Raw genomic sequence first — 24,108 nt, 5'->3', positions numbered from 1 at the left:
CCTCTATTTTCTTTGTGTCGAGCAGCTTGCCAGAAAGTTCTCTCTTTATGCGGCATCCAGATGGAATTGAGTAAGTAAGAGAAGCTCTGGAAAGGGCTGGACTTCTAATAGCATCACTTCGTTCGTACCTTTTCCTACTAAAGCATAAGTTAATGCTGACATTCCCTTTACGTTCTTTATAGGCCTACGCCTTCTAATTGAATCTTATCAGTTCACTCAACACTCCAGCTAAGAATTATTGTAATCGGTTGAGTCTCAAGAATTCCTTTCTATTGGCCTTAGTAAGCAACTCTCTGATTTCGAATTCGAGTCACTCTTTGTCAATCCATCTCTCTTACTCACTAGAACAGGCCTGGTATGAAGAATTCATGGGTCAGCAGCCACTACTTTGACTCCTTTTATGCAATTATAAACTCCACGGAACTTTCTCGATGCCAACGCAACTTATCCTTTTGGAGCTGACGTAACAAACTACGCGAGCCTCCTAACGAAGCCAACATAAATCCTATCCGAATAAAAAAAATAAAAGGCAGTTTCATTATGGTGGTATACCAGCCGCCTGTTCTGGAACTTCCAGTTCCAATCGAAGCATATAGATCCGTAAATAGATTTGTATGTATAGCCACTTCAGTCGTGCTCGTCGTTTCTCGAAAGTATCTTTTTTCTGGGAACATGGTCAACCAGAAATTATTATGTTCGCGATTCTTCATCCACCGATGCAGAAAATGCTCCAGTTTTCCATTCTCATATGAGGCCGGAAAGTTTATTAGCAACAGGTCGGCACGAAGTGATTCATCATGCTCAAACATGAGCCGATCGTTCGTTAGGGACAGTTTATAGATCATCAAATTCCCACAAATGGAATGAGAAGTGGGTCCATGTAAATGATCGAGACCTCGCAAACAACAACGCTCCTTCCCCATATGGAGTTCGGAACCCAAAGGCAATCGTTGAGTGAACTGTATCTTCTTTGTGTTAGTTGACCTAAGCCACACCATTACTGCTGGGGTGGGGCTCGGCCTCCGAACCGTACGTGAGACGAGTTTCTGCCTCATACAGCTCGGGCCGAAGACCGGGGGAAGTTTAGGAGAGATGGGGAGACCCAGCAGCTGCCGGTCGGGGCGGGGATAAGCTTGTGAAGAAGCAATTATCCCCCCAAAAAAAACCAATCCTATAGCGCTAGCGCTTCGCGTTCTTTCTATTCCACCCATTTCATTCCGGGATAGGCGGCTAATACTAATCTAATAAGTGAAGTAGTCGTCGTCTGACCAATTGGCTCGGACACCAGACCGCTCGTGCCCGCCCATTCTGTCTCGCCCTAAATGGAATGGCTCTCTTAGTTAGACTGCGCCCCGACCCGAGTCCCCACGTCCGCTCTTTCTCCGCCCGCAACCCAAGAAGTTGGCAAAGCCAACACAACATTAGTTAGGGCCGTCCCCTTCATTCTATGCTGACCCCGGCCCGGGGCTGGCTTTTTGGGAAGTCCGTTCCCACCGCGCTCACGGCCCGGCTGGCCTGCCAGCGGTAGTGGGAATTCTCCCGTTCCCTGGTCAAAGACTTGGTTGGATGCGGGATCTACTCCACGAGGAGCGGTACGGACGTAGATGATATCATCACGACCTCTCTTTTCGTACCGCTAGGGATGCTTAACGCCACTTCGCCAACTGGCGTTACCTGCGCTTTCGTGTCTCTCAGTGTGGTCAGCACTGGGTGTTTCCGAGCAGCGAAGCTTACACCCATTCGCATTAGTTCATCCAAAGTTCCTTACCCTTATGCACGAATTATTGAATAAGCCATCTTACTATCAAGGTTAAGGAGTCAACTGAGCATCTCAGCGGCGGGATTGAATACCCGGATCGAATCAGAGTTCACGCCGCCCGCCCTGAACAAATAGGAGGCGTGGGCCACAGGTCGCACATAAGCCGCCGGGTCGCACGACAGAAGAACACCCAACATACAGATGCACACTCCTCCATGTGAAATATTCATCTTCATTGGAGCTTTTTGGTAGTAGTCGTGACCAACAGCCATCAGCTGTCGGCTCGTTGGTAAGGCGAGAACTTCACGCCCGATTTCTGGTGGCACACCCCACACACAAGCACCGCCCGACGAAGGGGGGACGGGGAAAGCTACAGGCCCAAAACCTTCGACCCTTCTTTCTAAATGGAGGAAAGAAGAAAACCTCATCTTGTCATTTCGTCGTTGCTCATTCCCGTTAGGCCGAAGTGTTTGGCGTTTCCTTCTCCGCGCCCGCTCACGCTTCGCTGACCTATCGCGTGGTAAAGAGAAGAAAGTACGAAAGAATAGTAAACAGAGCACACCGCAGAAAGATTCTAAATATGAGAAGTCCCCCTTGGATTCGAGAAGAAGGAAATGAAGAAGGGGAACGAAACGAAATAAGGCGAATCTAGCTCTAGTTTCGGGTGAGCTTCTCCCATTTATGTCTGGTAATAGAATAGGGCGGCTTGCTCTGACCAAGACTCCACTTTTTGCTCCGTCCATGGAGCGTATGAATTTCCTGGAATGTAGATAGACCAAAAGAGGGAATGAAGATATAGGAATAGGATTTATAGTCCCATTGGAAGAAGGGGCACCTATGGGAACATCTCTACTGACAAACCATTTCAATAGTACGGGTGCTGCCGTGCCACGAAGCACGACCATGGAAGTAATGAAAAAGAAAAAGTTATGTAGTTGGACCATCTGCTCTATCCGTTCGAGTTTCGCTTCTCTAGAGAAGGTGAGACGCTAAAAATGAAAGTGTTCGCAACGCATACCGAAAGGATACCAATGAACCCAGAAATTTGGTCTTTTTTATCCGAAATGGCTACAACTATTCTATCTATAGTTGGGATATCTTATGTTCCACTTGTAGTTCTAATTCTCTTCCGCGCAGGAAGAATAAGAGGTTTAAACGCGGACAATATGTCCGAAAAGCTGGGGGACTTATGTTTTGATACGCTGAAAGAGAGTATTTCAAACAAAATCCAAAGATTACTCCAAATAAATAATATTCAGCTTCCCCCAGGCCTAACTATTCAAACTCTTTCAGACCACCTCCATCACGATTCCGAATCTTTGGAGCTTCTTCTCAGAATATTCAAAAATCTTTCTGAGTTGGGGCTTCAAAGTACGGAATTTCAACAGATTATCCACTTTTTTTCCCAATTTTAATTTCGTATAATTACAACTACAACACAATTTTTACGTAGACCTTGTTTCTTTTTTGGGTTTCTTGTATTTGGTGGGGGGGTTATGGCAAGTGGTGTAATCCTTCTAAAAATTAAAAGGATGAGGCCCCATCGCTGGGGGGAAAGAAGAGCGGGTATGTGGGCTTCTTTCACTTGACTTTTTCTAATCCCCGATTTCCATCGGAGGCACCCAAGGTGAAAATACTAGGGTAGATTATAACGTTTTCATGGTCCGTCGGTGGGCTCATTACTCATTTCTTTATACCGCCCAGAAGAGCACGAGAGAAAAGCAGATCCAATACCAAGACGACTTCTTTCCCAGGAAGTGCAGCAAATCCTTTAGGTGCCACATCAATTCGAATTCGATTTCACGGTAATTAGCTGATCAGAACTCGATTGCTAATTGAATTACTACTTTTAGTTTAGTAAGTGAAGAATAATGGAATGGAATAGATGAAGATAAAATAATAAAAGCAGCAAGAAAGAAGACGTTGCATAGTACCCAGCTGACTTACGAATACCAGCAGCACTAAAAGAAGTAGTGCTTTCAGAGTTCAAGGAGACGAAAAGCTATTGAAGTAAAAGAAGAAAAAGTCGCCGATTGCTACTAAGAACCTAACAGAATTTTTCAAACTAAATTAGTGTTTTGGATTTTTTTTGTTTAGTCCTATTTGTGATTTTGAATAGACGCCTGCGAAGGATGAGAAGGTGAAGCTGCTCCCTGGGCTGGGCTTGAATGCCGGTTTGTTTTTGGCTAGAGAGGACCAAAAGTTAGCGCAGTAAATGAGTGACCGAATAGAATCCTCCTATGTGTTTATATAAGCTATTATAACTTCTTTTGAAGTTAAAGTGAGAACTTGGGGAGAAAAGCTACTAACCTCTCGGATCCTTATAAGGGGCACCAAGTTAGTATGGAAGAACTGCTGCGCCGCGGGAAATCCTTCTCTATATAAGTTCTCGGACGAGGTTTTCCTCTGGAAATGAATAGAACTTTGATAGGCGGAACGCGCAAGCATAGGAGCATTCGCCAGCAATGTGAAGCGTCATCCGTACTAATCGAATTCTTACCAACTAATAAGAAAGATGTAATCTTCCACAAGGTACAGGAAGAGCCGAATCCAGAAACAGATGTAGGCCTCAAAGGGTTGCTCTTGCTATAATTCAAGGGACATCAGCAGAAATATCTCGAGGGGTAGTTAAACGGGCAAGAGGTAATAGCAGAATAATTGTGTGCGCTGGTGGACCTAATACTTATGGACCTGGATCAGTCCCTCATTCTTTTAGTCACCATGGCAGAGAACCCAGGATTTGATATCCCGCCTGGCACGGGAACAGAACTTGGACTGATGGATCGAATCCAAATGATGGATAGTTCGCCTCTGCACCCACTGCTTGTTCGGATGCTTCTCTCACTGATGAGACTATACTCTTGTTGCCTAGTGGGCTTGTGATTGTGGGCAAAGCAAAGGCAGTAAGGAAGGCAGGGGGATAAGAATAAGTGGGCTTTTCGTCTTTGAAAAGTATTAGCGAAAGCTGGCTCGACTTAATAATAGCTGTCTTACTCGACTTGCTTACTAGCTCTGACTAATATCAGAATTTTACTTGTGAATTTAGAGTTCTAAACTGATGGGAAAACAGTCGTTTCTTCTTGTCTCCTTTTTATGAAGACGGAATGATCAGCATTCCTTCTCTGGAAACCCATCTATCTTCGTCATAACCAAACTTCATATCTCGAACCAAGCCCGAGGAGACTGCTTGAGACCATATATCGCCTTTTTTCACCTTCAAACTTTCCCTTCCTCCCCCTAACCCGGTGGGAAACCCTATTCGTGGAGGTCTTCATGAAGAAAGGCCTTTTTGACATCGAGCTGATGCAGTGGCCAAGATCGGTTAGCTGCAACTGACAGAATGACTTGTATGGAATTGAGTTTAGTTTGGCCAAAGGAGCAAACGTCTCGAGAGAGCCATCAGCTTTGTGTTTCAGGGTATATACCCACCTGCAGCCAACCGTACATTTGCCTCTTGGTAACGTGATCAGTTCCCAAGTGTCGTTCTTCTTTAGAGCCTCCATTTCTTCTATTATAGCTTTCTTACCAAAAAAGAGTCTAAATAAGCAGGTACCATACCAGCATGAGTTGGCTTCCAAGCCTGCCATTCCGTAACAATAATGTAGATCTTTTTGTCTCATGAGTAGTCGATAGCGAATGTAAGAGTTGTATGCCTATACGAATATCGTCTTATTGTTGTATTCAAAGTAGGCTATTCCCTTAGTCGGTATTTATTGTAAGCATAACTCCTCATCACTACCCTCCCCTTAGAGAAGTATGGGAAGAATAGAGGTACCCGCGAAGATATATCTAATAAGACTCTAAAATTCATTCGAGAAGATGAGGGATCATCCCAGACTTCGGGGGGTCCATTTTTCGAAGAATCGCAACTCCCTTCTTCATTGGGTCATCTTAACTTCACTAAGCTGTTGAAGTTAAGTCTTCTGACTTGACTGGTGTTACCGGTGCTATTGAATCTGGTCTGTCTGTTGAGTCTTCTATTCTTTCTAGTCTTGGAAATCGTGTCTGAGGGTGGTCTAATAGGCCCCGAAGCCCCCTATCCTTTAGTCGGAGAAGGGTCAACAGCTGACCCGGAGCACTGCTTTCCAGTCTTCGATTCGTCCCGAAGGTAATTCATTCTCCTTTTGGTTGTAGCGCAGGAATGGTAATTCGGGTCTAGTCCCATTGCGCTAGCGTCTAAGGTTGGTTGGATTTCCTTTGGCTTGAGTTATTTTACCTTATCTTCTCACCCGCATCAAGTACTTCTTTTCTTTTCTTTCTTCGTGAATGTATATGCCGTTGTGTTGTAGGCCTCATTCGCCTATCTTTTTCTTTTATTGTGGTAAGGTCCATCTCCTTTCCCTTAGTCCTTCTTTTCGTGTATGAGGGCCTGACCTTGTTGGAAGTGGAAAATTAGTTGTCCAAAGCGGGGGCCTGGTCCTATTATTTGTTCTTGATTCCTTCTTTGATAAGTGCCTGCCTTTCATTGGTAGCTGTCTATGGAAAGCTGCCTACGCCGCCTATCTACCTAAGTAAGGTTGACGTAGCACACTGTTACTGCAAATAATCTTTAAGGTCATAAGCCAAATCCCTACTAAGCTGAGCCTTTAGATTAATATATTAAATTCCGAGAATTAGCATATAGTGATGTTCGAAAACCCTGTGCCAGGATTTAATGCAGAAGTAACCTCGACGAAAGAAAGCTGACCATGAGTTCCAATCCACCTTAGTATCTTCATCTTTATGCCACATCGCAGCCTACGCTTGAAAGCGGGAATTAGCCCAAGTGAAAGGGGCCCGCCAGACTACTTTACTATATTATAGAATATATAAGTCGAGTTCAGTACAGAAACTGGTTTATCAAAAGGGGTCTCGAACTACAAGGATCTGATATCTTCTTCCTTGGTCTGGGAGATAGGTTATGTAGGCGTACAACTCCTCCTAGGTTGTATTCGATCAAAAAATGGCCAAATAATCAATTAGTAATATGCCTGAGATTGCCAAACCTTTTTATTCTTGGTCCTATCGAACCAGACACTGAATACCTGGCCTTACCCAAGCCCAAGCCTAGTTTCGAATCTAGTCTCGGCATCAATCCGTGAAAGCCTTCAAGCTCAATCCCTTCCTTCTAGCCTTCCCCGCTCTTTGGGATAGCAGGAATACTAAAGATCGTGGCATGGCATCTCTCAGTTCCTTTAGCACAAGCCATTACTTAACTTAATTACTTATTAATATAGTAAATACCTTCTCTTCCTCAAGCTAGTACCAAAAAGCCTATTCCGAAAGCCGTCTTTTAATGCCTGTGCCCCAAAAGGGGGCTAGTTTCAAGGGTGCGCACCTAGTAGCTGCGAGCCTAAGATCAAAGGCAGTTCCAAAAACAAGTTCCCTATTTCCAGCTTGATAAAGTATCAGTGCCAGTTGTAAGGTTAGGAAAGCCAGGTATGATGAAATCCTCTTTTCGAATAGGAATTGATTCGATGTTATTATTTTTTTATAAAAGATTCAACTTCATATACAGTTTTCAAGAAGGAATCGCCATCACCAGTGGAAGTTGAACCCGGCGACCTCTTCCTCCTGAAGTATGGAAGAAGGAAGAAAAACCAGTCAACCACAGGGAAGGAAGGACAAGAAGGAGGTATAGCTCAAGTTTCTTGCCTCTTGCTCAATCCAGTAGCGAGGTTTCAACGAGTTCTTTGTACGCGTGTAACGCCAGTGCCGATAGCCTCCTCCCAAAGCCGAAAGTATTTAAAAGCATCAGCGAGCAAGCCGGGCAGAAAGCCCCTGTTCCCCATGGAAAGGTTCGATAGCCACTTCAAAGATAGAGTAAGGGCGGATACTAAAACCCTACTTATTAATAAGGCGGTTCAGACCTTTTATAAGACCTTTCTATCAGTGGTCCACTTTCATCCAGCTTGAAATAAACATCCAAACCTTGAAAGTCTCGCATGCTTTTGAAAGTTCCCTACTCCATTCTAGTTCAATAGCTCCAATGGACGAAAAAGGGTATGAAAAAGGTGTCTTCGACAATGAAAGTGGCCCGTTCTACATAGGCCCTGCCCAAAGCTTCCTTCTAAAGCACGCTCGATAGCAAGAAGCGCTAGTTACCTCTTTCAGGTCATTAACTAGAACTTGCACGAGGTATCACAGTGGGGCCTGTCTTCTGTCCGGTTCTTGGGTCCGGTCGAGCCTCTTTGAAATTACATCCCCGCCTCTCGTCTAACTCGAGTTGCTCCGCTCCTTTGGCAGTTAAAGTAGCTCGCTTCAAGAAGTAAGATCATATCATAAGGGAAGGTATGTTACGAGCAGAAGTTCTCTTGGTAAGAGTAGCAAGGTTAGGACCGCATATAAGAGGGGGGGTGCGAAAGAAATTATATTCCCCAGAAGTTGTCCGGTTGGGAAAGCCAGAACTCTTGTAAACCAGCTTGATAAAGGGTAGTGGTAGGGACAGTCTCAGTACCACTGAAAGTGCGATAGTCCTTCAAGCAAGGGACTTGGGCAAACAAAGTACTTACTCGTATTCCACCAACTACTCGCGTATCGTATAGAGCTTTTTCCTATCCTTTCCGCATAGACTTGCTTCGCACCTGTGTCCAAAGCCAGTTTTACTCAAGAGTAAGAATGATAAGGCATTTCGCAAGCCCTATAAAAAGTCCCTTAAAGCTTTAGCCTGAAAAGAAAAGTATGGTAACCTCCCCTCCAAACTATTCTAGGCCAGTTTCAGTCCCAGTGAGTGAGTCAGTCAATCCTGTTCGAAAGCTAGCGCCCGCTCTCGCTCCAGTATACGTGTAAGGGAAGCACCAATGAAAGTTCACCTTTATCGTTTCCTTTGCTCTTAGAACCGATTGGAAGGAAGGCAGTAGCTCCTCCTACATACGAGTATGGAGATCCTGAACTAAGGTATGATTCTATTTTATTTTCCTTTGACAGACAAAGTTTTAGTAGCTTATTCCATTTGTAAGGTTCGATGAAATCTTCTTAGATTCATTCTTTCCCAGTTCTAGTTATAGTTCATTCAAGCTCTCATCTCAAGTAAGCAAAAGTAGGGAATTGAAAGCGATCAAAATAGAGTTTTATCGTATTCATTGCTTAACATTTCTAATCAATCAAGCCTCTCGCTTCAAAGCCCGTCCTTGTGTACCCGGAAATAAGTCCAATAAAATAATAAGCTAGCAAACCAGCTCCTGTCATGTGCGATAGTCCCGGAAGTACGCCATAAAGTAGTAAGCCAGCTAAGAAGTAATGCTTTGAGTCCGTTAGTGACAGTAGGAATGCCATTCAGCCAGTAGGAGTTCAGTAGGTCTTCCAAGCGAAGGAGTAGCAATCCGGTTCAAAGCCAGTAGCACGCTTGTTAGGCAGGAGTAAAAGAAGCTAGCCTTTGATGAAAGTTGTGGGTAATTTTGTTCTGGGAGGTAGGCAACAACTCTTCATAGGTTGCTCGATCGCAAAAGGCCAAAGAGCTGCGCCAAAAGGCCCGAGAAAGTCAATCAATAGGTAATCACACATCAAGCCCACGAAATCAGGCTTTTTAGGTCATTTATCGTAGGCTGTAAGATCTCTTTCAACTTTATAGAAATTATACTGTAATATCATTCACTCTTTAGAAATTATACTTCCAGTACTCGCTCCAGGTTCCATTAGTTTAGCTAGTGAGGTAAGTCAGTACAGCCAGTCCAGTGAGAGCACCGTAGATCAAACCTTCAGCTTTCGGTTCGGCTTCTAGCTCTAGTTCAGGCGGTAAGCTAGTAAAAAAGGCCCCGTAAGGGTGGGTGGATCACGGTATACGGAAAGAAAGAAAGATGGCAATTATTAGAGTGGAAAGTGAATTTCCTCATTTTGTAGCCAGTAGAAATGAAATTCAAAGCCTACCTTTGTCAGCTGTAAAAATTGCTGGCTCGGGAGAGAGAGCTTACTCAAGCAGTAGGAGTAAGGGTACTAGAGGTCTTGCAAAAGGAGAAATGTGACTGTGACAAGGAAGAAGAGTCAGTTCCTGTAGTGCCTTTGACAAAGTTTGCTTTAATATGCCTATTAATCTCACTTTCATTTTCCCGTCTTTTTTGCTTGTTTTAAAGGCAGGATCTGAAAGAATTCAAGACCTAAAAAGCCAAGGTAATGTCTTAAAGAGGTCCCATTCGCCATCAGTAGATCGTTCAACTCGCCTGATGGAGACTAGACTTCCTTAGATAGAAAACCCCGCTTCGTAACCTTCGCTCCCTTCGCACTCGTTTACCGGTTGCTCTTCTTATTCATGATTATGCCGTTCGCAGGCATTCCTGGTCAAACTTACTGGCTTGGGGTCTAGGGGGTTCGATGGCGGACTTGACCCGATTGAAGAGACGGTTGCAGTGTCGGGTGTATCATACATTGGTTGGACTTTCCGAGTTCGGCCTGGGGGTTCGAAGAAGATTAGTTCAATAGCCAAAGCGGACCAGAGAAGGTTAGTTTAGTGACCCGCGGAGATATTGGTTCGAATCCAATTCATGATTCCAGTTCAGAAGGACTTCATTCAATCGAAGAAAAGAAGGAAGCATTACGAACAGATAGCCAAAGCAGACAGGGTGACAAGATGTGACAACCAGAAGGAATCCAGCAAGTGTCAAAGGTCAAAGAAATAAGAACTCTGACTATCTATCGAAAGAGGGGAGACAGAAAGCGATAAGTAGCTTCTCCGATCTTTGGAACAATGGTTCGCGCTTTCGAGGTGGATTTGGTGTCATTCTCTTCGGACTTGACATCCATGCCTTCCCTCCCACTCCCGCTTTCCTTGTTATCCGAAAGTTCTGATTCTCATGGCTTTCGTATGATTAAGGGTGCTTTAGTATCTTTTGATTTGCATCACTGCCTATCTATCTAGTTTGGCTTAGTGTTCAATTCAACAAGATGTTGTTCGGATGCGAGCTCAATCTACATTATAGATGCTACGAATCGTACGCAAAGTAAGGAATACTTAATCTTACCCGGAATTCCTAGATAGGACTTTGCCGGGTGTAAAGGAATACAGTGATAGAGGCATATTATGCTCCGATCAAGAAGTTCCTCGCCTTTGATTAAGTGAAGTGGAAAAGCTTATTCCGTCGATCATGGAGTTCTTTATGCACCACCCAAAGCTCCATATCCATTATGTATGCCATGGGAAGGTTAGAATTAGGAGGATGGGCTACCCATTTTCGAGCGTATGGGACCTCCATACTCTTGTCCATCACCGACCCTTCCATCTCTCTTCACCTCCGACTTATTTAGCTATGATCTCCCGAATCCTCCTTCCAAGGCCTGTCTAATACAAAGACTGCTTTTCTTGGAAAGTCTCTCTCGCCCGCTGCGCACCTTTATAGCCAGAGAACCGGAACTCCGAGCGTAGTATAGTTATAGGCTAGCCTGAACTTGCTGGCTTTCCTGACGTGATAACGTTATTCTATAACCCTCATATCCCGGGTGTCAAATGTCTTCCCCTTCGGGACTTCCCCTGTATGAAGGAAGCTACGAAAGGAAAAGGAGGCAAGGGAACAAGGAAAGGTGGGATTACGCTTTATTCCCTACTTCGTTCATTCTTCTTTAGCAGACTCAAGGGGCTTTGGTGGCACCAATACTTGAGGGTTTCTTAGGCTTGTACAAAATTTTATTTTATTAATAAAAAGTCCCGTTGTTGACCCCCTTGTGACTGATTACACGTTAAAAAAATTTCTCGATAGGTTCCTTTAGGTTAAGCAAAGAACGCAGGCTACCCTCGATAGGTTCCTTAGTGAAAGGACGCTCGTGCCCCTCTGTTGGCTTCACATTAGTTAGCCGTGAAGAACGCAGGTAACCTTACCAGGGTTTATTCGTGAAAGTAAGCTCTGGCTTTCGGCTCCTATTCTGCCGCAGTTCGTTTTAGTTATTCACGATTTCTCCCTTTAATGGTATTGATAGGGGATCACCTTCCTCGAACTATCCATAGCTGGAGCTTACTAGAGAGCCGTCAAGAAGCATCCAACCAATAAGTCTACTAAGTACTCGTGTGCTTATGCGTTCGTTGCCTTTCCTTTCCCTTATCTCCGCTTTTCTTTTATGGCTTGCTGGATTAGCTATCGCGCTTGCTTGAAGAGCTGATAAGAGGTCAGTGTCTTCTTTTCTCTTGACTACCTACTGTCCTTGTATCTAATTTCCTACCGGGCCCTCTAAGCAAGAATAAGAAGCCGGAGCAGCAACGAAGTCTAGTCGTAACATAAAAGCAGCAACGAAGTCTAGTCGTAACGTAAAAAGCTGCACTTGAGACGAAATCGCTTACTGGAGCGCATAAACCAATAGATGGAGTTCTTTCGGAGGGGCCTATTTCATACCAAAGAGATATACTGTAGGTATAGTGACTCCTCCTTTAATAGAATAACCCCTGAGCTCTTCGCCTTGCCTTTGTCGGATGGGGATTGCTTACATGTCCTCTTCATTCTGCTTTAGCGCGCTATGCTGAATCAACTACTGAGTGAGCTGCCAGTGATACGGAGAGAAATTCAAGAGGGATTTTGCATCCCTAGTTGAGTTTTCTTCTTTGCTCATCAAAGGCTGGATAAAGCGTAAACTCTGGAGGCGTAACCGCCGAGGGAACATTCTCGTCAAAGGGATGCCTTTCATGTCTTTCGGCTAGCCGGGAATAGACTGACCAGACCAAAGGGAGGAACATGATTCTTTGATAGACTCTACCTTGCTCGAGCTGCTCCTCTTTCTTATTGATCGCTCCTGAGCGCTGTTCGTAGGAAAGCTCCTTTTTCCGTAAAATAAAAATAAGAAAAGAAGTGGTGCCCTTATATCTCTAGCAGGTCTGTTGCTCACGTGACCGACAGTGATAGATCTGTCATTTACGGAGGGGAGTTCTGTTATGTTATGAGCGAGCTTTCTTTCGTTGATCAGGAACCTCGCCCGCGATAACGGAAGTGCATCCATTCCTTCGTATCGCTCCCCCTGACTGCAACTCTTTCGCTTGTTCATTAGGGCTCCGTGACTACTACCAGAACCCAAAAGAAGGAGATGATAAAACAAATAGAAGAAGACCTCCTAAGCTAAGGACGCCAGCCAATAGAAAACAATTTCGATATTTTGTGTGAGACACACGAAAGGCGGCCAAAGATTCAGACTACGGTCGAAGTACAAGGGTTCGAGCGCCATTTACTTAGCCATTGACGAGCCAATTGGTTGTTTACTGGTTCCGGTGCTTGGTTGTAAGAGTGCGGAGCTAAGGGAGAAAGAACCAGCGTTTACTGAAGCACTGGCTACCTTAGGAACTCAAGGGAGTCTTAGAAAGCTTCGGATCCAGGATGGCTACACTTGCAGTTAGATCACAGGGTGAAGCTGGAAGCAACGGATCGGAAAGAAAGACGTAGAATGATCAACCGATCACATGAATCTTGGCTGGCTGATTGAACCCACCTGCCGGAGACAAGCGATTGAGAGAAGGACGGTAGCTCACCAAGTCGATATTCAAACCCCTACCTAAGACTGCACTTCCCATGTTTCCATCTCCTACTTCGCTACTGGCAATCCATATTCTGCTCGTAGATGAATCCAAAAGACAGAGCAACAGGCTGCAACTGAAAGAAGGAGGTCGATTGGGTGTTGACAGACTGAGATGGAACGACGGGAGAAAGGATGGGAAGGACACTCACAGAGCGAAGACGTGGAAGTTCGATTTGCTTTTCTTTGAGGTATAGTCTGCTGGAAAGCTTGACTTTCTTACTGTTGAACGACTCCGATCTGCAGATCTTTGAGGTTGAAGATCTCGCCTAGCGGGAAGGATTGTTGCTAGATTCTATACCAACGCATTCTCTCCATCAAAGAAGGAAAGTCCTAATCCAAGCAGGCGAAGGCGCTGTTCTTGCTTTGGTTAACTCAGCTGTGATTGGATCGCTAACGTCTTTAAAGGGAGTGTCCCGAGGAGGTAGCTGTTCGTGCTATAGTTTCATCAGCTGCTATTGGAATGCTTTCTTTAATTAGGTGGTATCGCTTTTAAGAGAGAGGCTGCCTTAGGTTGAGTTTAGGAGTTCTATCTCCTTTCGGGGGCAGGAGCGGTAGAAGAGGCTTTTGCTCCTACAGAATACCTTGCTTCAGATCGCAATGGAATAAGGTCAAAGGAGCGTGGGGAAGGGGAGATTGGTTACTATTTAACGATGGAAAGAATAGCGAATAGCCTAATTTCGTAGCCAAGTCAGTAGACTTGCCAACTGATCCGAGTTTTCTATGGCTCTGGTATGGGAAGAGGTCAGTGCTGCTTTCCTTTCTGACTGTATTGCCTTATCCTTGATTGATTCGGCATTACCAGCCTTAGGAATCGATCTAGATGCACCATTTCCAGTCGAATAAGAAGTAATTCCTCTTTGCGTAGATGAAAAAAGGTTGGGCTACTTCCTCAATCAATGCCCGAGAGCATTCAATAAATCTTCTCGTCCTCTATCTACCCCAGCCTCGGTTCGGTCGGTCATGGGGCTTATTCTGCCAAGAATTGAGATAGGATATTCCGCTTTTACTACTGTCAGTACACAGATTCGGATTAGTTAAAATAGAACTAGACATATTCACTCCCGGATTTTAAGGAGGAAAGTCGGTCTTTTAGGCCTACCCCACATTTTTATTCTACGAGGGACTAGGGAAAGGCGGATTAGGATTCTCGGACCCGAGCGGAGGTGCTTTCTTCGTGAGGCAAACTAAACCTTTCTGAGGTGTGCATGGCTCAAGGCGCGCATGGGTTTACTTTCTTTCTAAGAGTTGGGAGCGAAGGTTTGTAGACGCTCGACCAACGGGAGAGGAACGAAAGGATCCGGATGAAATTCTTTTTGAGTTCATACCTGGCACAAAGGCCTAGTCAAACCAGCAGGCGAAAGGGAATTTTTTTAGGTTTTTAGACTTCTTTCCTAAGAAGCATAGCGTCTTATCGTTCATGCCTCATAGCCAATGGCGAACTCAAGTTTAAGCAAGTCCTGTCTACCTCAATTTTGCTCTCAAAGAATCAATAGCTATTGTGAGCTCGCCCTTGATTATGATTATTCAATCTTACGCTTAGGCACGAAAGAGAAAAGTCTGTCAGTCCAAGCAAGTTGCCCTGAGGGAACAGCACCCTACTATGAATAACAGCAGTTCCTGGCCTGGGCATCATATCATCACTGATATATTATATACGCTATTTATTAATATGAATTAGTCATAACACCACAATCCAACAGACCTTCCCCACTAGACTGGAGTAGCGAGAAGATAAGCCTACCTAGAACAGAAAAAGTAAAAGACAGAAGAAAGGGGCCGAGGAAGAACCTGAGATCATGGAGTTGGAATAACATTCTCATTTATCAAGAACTGTTCTTCCATACTGTCCTATGGGAAAGAAAGACTGTAGGACTGTAGCCATCTTCGGGTCGGGATCAACAGCAAGGGCAACTACTATTTAGATTTAGCTTTATCCCAATCGCTTACAGGGAATTGGATATGTCCGTTTGGAAGTCCAGTCCCTAATCTGTCTTTTTTCCCTATTCCGTAAAGTAAAGAAAGTATGTGGCTATGTCTGATGCTCTCGCTTTCGTCCTAGCTTTCTCGATCTTCTTCTCCTAGCTAGCTGTCTAATCGACTGGCTAAGGTCCCATTTTTCCTTCTCATTTCATTGCCATTGAAATCGTGTAAAGTAAAAAAGGCATACATAATCGAAGTCCAGGGCACTATGAGATAGTCGTAGCAGGGAACGCCTAGCAGTCCGGTCTCTTTGGAAGTGCTGGAAGTCATATCTCGAGATAATGGTGATTAAGGTCTAACAGGAATCCTAATTCCCAATCGGCTTTATCAAGACCGTCCACTTTTGCCTAAGTCTAAGTCGAACGAGGAGAGAAGATACTCGACCAAGGCAGAGGAAGAAGTGACAGACGCAAGGGAATCTTCTTCAGTTTCACTCTTCTGGTACTAACTATGCATATGTGAGGAGGAAGGACCTAGCCCTTTAGTTAGGAAAGGTGGAAAGCTAAAGGAGATATCAATCTTAGGACTGCAATAGGGCTTGCTTAGTCACCTCCTTAACTCATAGAATGCTTGAAAACTATCTTAACTGATCTGATTGTGACTTGCTTTCCAAAACCAAAACAGGATAACTCAAAGGCTTGATCACTGGATTACTTCCTAGGTAAATACACTATTACTTACCTAAAGCAGAATAAAATAGATATTCTCATTTAGCGGAAAAGCAAGCAGACTTCAATCAGTCGAAAGCAAACCCCAGAGCAATTGATGGTATGTAACAGAACTACCAAGAAAAGGAACGGAGTAACTGGCTCCCTAAAGAAAGGAACTTTACGTCTTTCAAATTCACTTGCTAGTTTGTACTTTAATGTTTCAAATGAATTGGCCAAGATCAAAAGCATATTGGATAATGCTTATTCCAAGGAGAGTGGCTTGACCTAGAACTATATAACCTGCTATTATACCGGGGCTTTCCTAAAAGTCAAAGTCTAAAATGGGGAGCATGCCCGAAATGATAGGCCTTTAGGCCTTATATCGTATCCAAGCTATCCCCGAGAGTCCATCCTGTAAGTCCCGTTAGGCCCATAGTGCCCATTATTGGTAGTACTGAAAGCAAGTTATTAACTCAAAGCTTATTTCGCCCTTATGCCTAACCTTTGGGATGAAAGAGACTCAAGAGGGATTAACCGTTTGTCCTTCCCGTAGAGATAGGACTAGAAAGATTGTCACATGTGAATATTCAGCTATAAACATAGATTTTTCTCGCCTAGATCTAATGGATTGAACTTTAAATAATCCTCCTTTCCTGCTTTTCTAACTGTTCTGGTTAAGGAAGGGATAAGTGATGGAACTGAACTAGCTTATTTGCTGTCTAGCCTTATAACCAGCTATTGATCTATATGGACGGCAAGAAACTAGCCGCTTGAAAAAGGGAAGAAAAAGTGACATGGACTACTACTGAATAACGGATACTTTGTATTATCCCTTGTCTATAAAAGGTACTGGCTCGAAGACAGAAGCACTCGAACGTGATGAACTTATTGATCTATAACTTGCCATTTGATCCAACTTCTGGGAATTCAACTGCTAAATCAAGCCTAGACGACTTTAGCATCTCTCGCTTCAGGAATTTATTATATTAGAATTAGTTCTCTCCACCCACTATGGAGGAAGAAGAAGAGAAGCCCGGAGCTAGATAGGGTTAGAGCCGGGTTTGAATCCCAGGGTGTAGGATCAGATTACCTTATATGGCATTTAGTCATCAGTAGCTTCTTCGATCTAAGGCATTAGTCTGACTTCCCGGATGAGGAGCGGGAATAGAATCCCCAGTAAGTAAGGATTAATAAGAGAATACCTGGGAGAATGGGAAGAGCGAAATCCAGCGATAAAGTAATATTGGGCCCTAGAGGCTATTATAAGGCCTCTTCTTTCATCAGTTAGTTCCATGGGACTAGGAAGTTCTTAGGAGGGCTTGGGACGTGATTCAATGAAACTGCAACTTCCTGACTTGACGAAGCAGGGCCTGTAACAACAACAATAGAAAAAGAAGCTAATGCCATGGTTCTTATTACAGGCAGGGGAAAGACGAGGATTAGATTCTTCTAAGGTGGCTTTGCCTCATCAGTAGAAGATTCTATTATCAGGCATTAGTCACCGGCACCGGGGGAATTGATTAGGCTTTCAGACCCTACAGATAAGTTCGCTGATCAAGGATCATCTTCTATTCTATCTTCTGTCTTTCCTACCTTTTCTGATGAAGCAGGGAGGGGAAAGTAGATAGGAATGGATTCTTCGTTACGCTTTTCTCAATCACAGGAAGGGATGGCAACTCAATAGAAAGAGTAGGTTTGAAAGTCAAGTCAGGATCTCGCTGTTAAAGCAGGTGCTATAGGCAATGCAATACCAATCGAAAGATCTGTTCCGGACTGCCTTTCCTAACTAACTAAATCCCCTGTAAGTCCAATAGAAATAGCTGACTTTTTCTTACTTCCAGGCCTACCTTCTCTGAGGCTGGCTTGTATCAATCAGGTCGGGCTTGTAACTAAAGAGACTGAGTTACCTCGGGCTGATCTTCTTTCTAAGGCTTAAGTTCATAGGCTGTCAGATCCTGAGGAAGCAGGGTAAAGACGAGACTGAAAATCAGCAACTAGAGAGTCAGTAACTTCCCGCCCTGGGTTTTAGAAGTGATTAAAAGGTCATAGGAAGATCAGCGAAATAGGGTTTCCAACCTCTTTCGAACTTACTTCTTTACGGCTTTCGTAACTAGAAGCCCTGCAACTTCCTCAAAGACAAAGACTGCAACTTTTGCCTCCGTAACTTCATCAAAGAGGGCAACTTCCTCAGTCAGAGTTACGGGTGAAGAGAGGACGCTTTCAGAGCCTAGATCAATAGAAGAGCTAGATACGGGAATAGGCAAATCGGAGGCTGGAAGAGCCTCATCAGTAGATGATTCGATTTAAGGCATTGCCCCCTTCTCATCAGTAGCCGATTCTATTCTAAAGCCTGTAACTTCCCTACTAGATAGACTTTCTCTAGCTGGAAGCTAGCTAACCTTGACTACTGGTATTTCATCCCTTGCTGAAGTGAAGAGGCGTGGCAGTGAATAGTAAGTTCTTAGGAGGGACTTTGGCCTAAAGGCCCCAAGTCCTTAATGTTTTGAGTGAGTTAGAGTTCTTTGCTGATGCTGACTTCGTAAGTCAATAGAAAAGGGAATCATCTTTTCTGACTGACTTGCCTTCTAAGACTTCCAAGCCTACCATATCTCTTGAAGCAGGGGATTGAGTCAAAACCATTCATTTGAGATTGAGGCTGACTGAACACTATCCTTTTTTATCACCAAGGAATGATAGTAAGCAAAGGTAAACATCTTCTATTATCAGGCATTTAGTCCGTAAGAGTTCCGGCTGAATCTAGGGGAATAGTAATAGATTAACCGGGACTTGGATAAGAAGAAATTAGAAGGCTTTGCCTATAGCTACTAAAGGAGAATCTTACCTTCAAAGGCTGCTTTTCTTCCTGCAGTTAGGCCTGTACCTGCTAGCAAGTAGACCAGTAGGCCTTGTTGTAAGTGTATGTGTAGGCCTTGATAAGTGTATTTTTAAGTAGGACTTCTAAGTCAATCTTCTTACTTGCTCTGGCTCTTCTCTATTTCCTCAACTCTAAGTCTTAACTCTCCGGCTTCTCTGCCTTCTTCGTTACGGTAGTTTTGATCCCTTAAGGGACTAGTAACTGCTTTTCCGGGCTATTCACCATCAGGAAAGAGAGAAGTCAAGATAGACTGCAACTTCGTCCTTCGGACTTGATAGATGATATTATAAGGCTTTGCCTCCGTTAGTTCCCGGATCAGGGATTTGATTCAATAGTATGTTCCCAGGGGAAGAGATGGGATGATAATCTCTTGCTTTAGACTTGTAGCCTTCCTCCCTTCGTAACTCAATCTAACTAGGATGAGTTAACTCTTGCTGCTCTTCTCGTTCTTAATGCTCTTCTCTCCTAACTACCTAGATCCCCGGGGAAGGAGCTGTTACATAATAAGGTCTTAAAGAATCATATGTTAAAACCTATTCTCCGCATGCCATGTCTGTGCTTTACTGCCTTACTTGACTCTAGCATTTTCATGATTCTAGCGAAAGTTCCCCGAGGGAATGATAGGAATCTCATTACTTAGGTTGAGTTAAGAGCGGATCGAAGTCAAATCAAAGGATGGGAGCAAGTTCAGTGAACCGAGGGTCAGAACAGATAGGTCTTAGTGTAAGGCATGGCTTGAAGGCTAGATATAGTATGAAACGAAGAAGGCCAAGGCAAGACGAATCGACTCCTAAGAAGTCTGGCTACTAATTAGCAATCTTCGCAGGGGAAGGCGAAGTCACTAACTAGTTTTCATGAGCTTGGTTGGATCCCATGATAAATGCTCAAGGAAAATGCTATCTATAGATAGCATCCCAATTTACAACAGAAAGGTTTTTACTCTATATCGAGACCGAGACTGGAACGAAGCAGGGATTGGACGACGATACCAACCGAACCAAGGGACTACGGGACTAAGAGGTTATTGGACTGTATAAGGTATACCGTTGACAGAAGCAGTGGACTGTATACCCACTGAGCTGACCGAGCGCAGTGAGGGAAAGAAGAGAAGTAAGTAGAGCGTGAAGTAAGCACTCCTGTATAGAATAGTTTTCTTATTGGCAGATATTTTTAAATACCCCTTTTTTTTCCCAATAGATGGGGTTCTTGTCGGGTTAGGACGAATACGCGTTAGAGAACCCAAGGAAAGTAATTGACCGTCTCGATGTTTTTCATAGCGTACTTTTTCGAGCTAAGCAAGCAAGCAAGTAAACTACTTCTCTGCCCTTGCTGATCAATCCCAAACTGCCGTCAGACTCTCTCACCCAGGGGATTAGTCTTCCGTGGCTGAGTCCTCTTTCCTTGATTCGGTTTAGTAGGAATGGGGGGGGGATCTGCCCCTTGTGCAAGAGCTTGAATATGACTCTTACTATAGGAAGAGGTTAGTGCTGCTTGACTTTGGTGGTATCATCTTTCTATCTAAAAGTAGTTGATCCCGTCTCAAGGGAATTTCTTGTTGATTGAACGAACCCGGCAAAGTCCTCCTTATTAGCATCCCAAGCTTATGCTGAATCGATATTTTCTTGGTTTTCTTTGACCCGAGGGAGAAAGGGAAGGGAAAGGGATAAGCAAGAGGGAATCAGGAACTGTTTTCACTCGCGCCTAAAACTCAAAGAGAGGTATGAGTTCCAAGGGGTTAAGGAGAATAGGGCACTTTGGTGCCTTGCGGAGAGAAAGACCATCTTTGAGTCTAGTAACCATAGTATGGGAGGGGTACTTAAATATTCTTTGGCGCCTAGAGATGGGTTTGAGTAGAGGTGGTGGTATAAGGGAGAAGGAGTAGGGAAAGAAGACTGGTTAGCAGTAGAGCCTTGGAGGCTGAGGATTTCTGGTAACCTATCAGGATGGCCTTGACCTCCTTTTTTCCTGCGCGCAAACACACTTTATGCCCAGCTTCCATACTATACTGATCCGGCCTTCATCATAGGCTAGCATAGCAGACAATAACGCGAAATCCAGGAAGGCGGCGGGTGGAGGGTATAGTTATCTTTTACAGTACCCAGTTCTAGAGGAAGGATTGGGATAGTAATCAGCGCTATAAGCCTACCCCTGTCCACGGCAAACCCAACCAGCAAGGAGTCAGTCCGCCAATGAGTAAGGATGGGAACATAAAGATATAGAATATAGAGAGAGTATGCATAGAAGGTTCTATTTTAAGTAATTACTGAGGATAGAACTCTATTTAAGTAAGCTCATCGCTCTATCAAGGAAGTTAGGAGCTAGTCTGCTAAGCTTAAGAATAAGTTCAAAGTAAGCAAGGTTGTCATCAGGTAAGGCGGATTATCGAGCTGCCTGACGAGCAGCGGGCGCTAAGAGCAGCGCATACGGGCAAAAGACTAGCAGCAGTAACTTTCACACTGGGACTGGGATTCTCACTGAAGGAAGAAGCAAGTACTTCAACTACAAGAAGAGAAGCATAGTGAACGGACGCTTTCCATTACTTTGACTTCTTATAAATAATTATATCCTCTTTCAAAGTACAAGACAACAAGCCCAGCTAAAAAGGAAAGTGGGAAGATCTTAGATCTTGATATTACGATATCTTCCTCAAAAGGCCGTCAAAGGGCAGGTTGTCCAAAGACGATTGGGGAACTACGAGTGAGAAGGGTAATAGGCGCACTCAGGCAAGTATTTAAGCTTGGTATTCGGAGCAAGCTAAGGGCGAAGGCAAATCGGAATTAGACAGTGGAAAGGGAATGCGAGACAGGGATTGAATGCCGAAGGCACGCTTAAGACTCCTTTCAGTGGCCAGCCCCGAAACTGGCAGTTCTAAGGCGCCCCTTTCCTTTAAGTCATGGTTTTTGTCTCAAAAAAGCTTCTCCGGTATTGGTGTGGACTGATCATCTGCTTTGCCGACACCCTTCCCTTTGTTTTTTAATATACAAGTTATTCTTTGAGATCGGACTTTCCTATGGGTTACCGGTTCTAAAAGAGCGAAAAGACAACTCATCTGCCGCTGAATTCCGTATGGATCGCTACTCCGCCCTAAGATCAGTTCTTGCTGATCGTCTCACAGAAGCATTCCGCTTTGGCTTTGGAGCAAGTGACGTGAGCTATGTTTACCATGAGTTTAGGAGAAGTGTACCGCCCTCGATCAAAGACGAAATTTCATAAGAGAAGAAAGCGTAGAAAAGAAAGGTTTTGATTGGTCTTTGCTTTACTTAAGAAAGACAGTTCCTTGAAATTCTTGTATTGTACCCGAAAGACGCAGTTTCGGTGCGGGTTTCGGGTTTAATACTTTTTTTTTCCAGATATAATGATAGAGAAAGAAGTAGGACATGGCGAAGGAAGGCTTAGAACTGAACTGCACATTAGTAAGTAAAGTAAGGAAAGGTTGACTTTTCCCGGTTTAGGCTTTCGGACCAAATGACATAGAATAAGGGAAAGAGGAATTCCGATTTCATGTCCAGATGAGATGAATTTAGAAACTAATCCCAGATCTGACTCAATAGAAACTTCACTCCTGGAGGAAGGATTGGAGGAGTGAGGGTTTAGGCTTTCCATTGGGGGCTATGAAATAGTTGAAGAAGCGGTGCATCGAGATTTAGTAAGTGTTCCATTAGGAGCTGTTGTCTCCATATCTGTTGTTAGAGTGAGCGTTCCCGCTGCATCGAAAATAGGAAAGTGTTCAATTAACCGGTGTAAGCCTATCCACTCTTACTGTGAGGGTTTCCGGTGTGCTAGAATCAGCAGCTATAGCTTGAAGCGAAGGTACCCTCTTTATAGATTATAGATGAGGGGGGGCACGATAGGAACGTCTTTAGTGATAGTAGCTGCTTTCTGCCACTTTAGATTAGTAGGCTAATGCTTTTGAATGTAGAGCACCTAACCTAATCCCTTCCGCCGCTACTAGCTGATATCCTTGCTTCGCTATAGAGCTAGACGATTAAAGAAGGACTAGCATGAGGAGAGAACAAGCAACAGAGAACACCCTCGCTTTCTAGCTTCGCCTTCGGAGTAGCTTCCTCTTCTGCTTCTTCTCCTCTATTGCTTCGCCAGCAGGAAGGACAATAAATGACTGATTAAAGAGCCAAAACAGGAGAACACCACTTCCAGCCTGCACTTACTAAATAGGCTAGCTTGCCTTCTTCCTTTAAATTCAAAGAGTTGTTCCAAAGGATCGGCCAGTGATTAAACCTCTTGTCGACCCGACTCGTTTGGCTTCTGTCTTCTGGCTTCCGAACGCGCCAAACCGGCAAATAGTCAGCCTACAAGCAAGAAAGAGGGAAGGAAGGTCTTGTCTTCAAAGGGGACCAGGTCAGCCATAGCTTCTTTGATCATGCCGGAATGAGGAAGAAAAGAAAAGAATGTCGATCGTTAGCGAGAAGAAAAAGCGAGAGCAAAAGCTCTCTCCACAATATCCTTAAAGACCTCTCTCGTCAGGGGGCTATCAGCCCTATCTTTCAACAAATGATATAGGATTGAAATAAACTATTCCTTCCGGAATATTGTAAAAAAAAATGAAATAGTAAGGTATTTTTTTTTTCAATACCATTTTCCCGAACCAGGTCGGGTAAGAGTAGAAACCGTCAAGGCAAGGGACTAAGCGCTAGGCCTTTCTTAGTCCGATTCTTAGACTATGGATGCCTCCTCCTCTTCGCCCAAGGAAAGCTGACCAATCGGTCAAAGCTCAATCCCAACTGTCTCACTTAGAGCGCATTCATTCGTGAAAGCTGTTCTGGCGTATGCCTATTCTATTACTATTGGATTAAGCGTTCAACAGGAAAGAGACTAAGGGAAGGCTAGTTGTCTGTCGCCTCTATTCCTTCTCTCCTTTACACGAAACTTCTTTACGCTAAAAAAAAGAGTCCTGTAATCTGGCTAGTACGGGTGGAGTCATTCAGCGCGAGGCATTTCCTTTTTTGACACTGGAGAGGGCAGGCAATGCTAAGTCCTCTAGAGAGGCTCAAATCCACAGGATACTCCGTTAGGAGCAGAGCCATTCGCAACACATGTCGAGGGCGAGCGAGGGAGCCCTGACGATAAGCAGTGGGATACGCTGGCAAACCTTTTTGGTAGAATGGAAAAAGCCCCGAATAACGGGCATTCAGCAAAGACAACAGCAACTGCTAGCAGGGATATTCCCTTTACCCAAACCCAACGAAAGACGGGGCTCCTCAAACGCGCTTATAAGAGAAGAGATTTTCCTTACGATGGAAGGTACGGTACGTAGATAGACCGATGGACATTCATTGGCTTGACCGTAGCGACACGGATTCCCACTTATGCCACCCTAACATCCAGAGGAAGAAAAACCGGTATCGGGGTATGAGAACGACTTTCTC

The 24,108-nt window shown here is 44.2% G+C and overlaps 1 protein-coding gene; it reads right to left on the bottom strand.

Annotated features, from left to right (window-relative positions):
* Positions 1–398: 398 nt before the first annotated feature.
* Positions 399–2,703, bottom strand: ccmFc (cytochrome c biogenesis FC). One transcript has 2 exons: positions 1,936–2,703; positions 399–977 (listed from the first exon to the last, which is right to left on the bottom strand). The coding sequence occupies exons 1-2, from the start codon at positions 2,701–2,703 to the stop codon at positions 399–401; spliced, it is 1,347 nt and encodes a 448-aa protein (YP_009709926.1).
* Positions 2,704–24,108: the final 21,405 nt, after the last annotated feature.

This window comes from Manihot esculenta, mitochondrion (assembly GCF_001659605.2).
Source record: "Manihot esculenta mitochondrion, complete genome".
NCBI lineage: Eukaryota > Viridiplantae > Streptophyta > Magnoliopsida > Malpighiales > Euphorbiaceae > Manihot > Manihot esculenta.
This window is presented reverse-complemented; position numbering and strand designations above follow the sequence as displayed.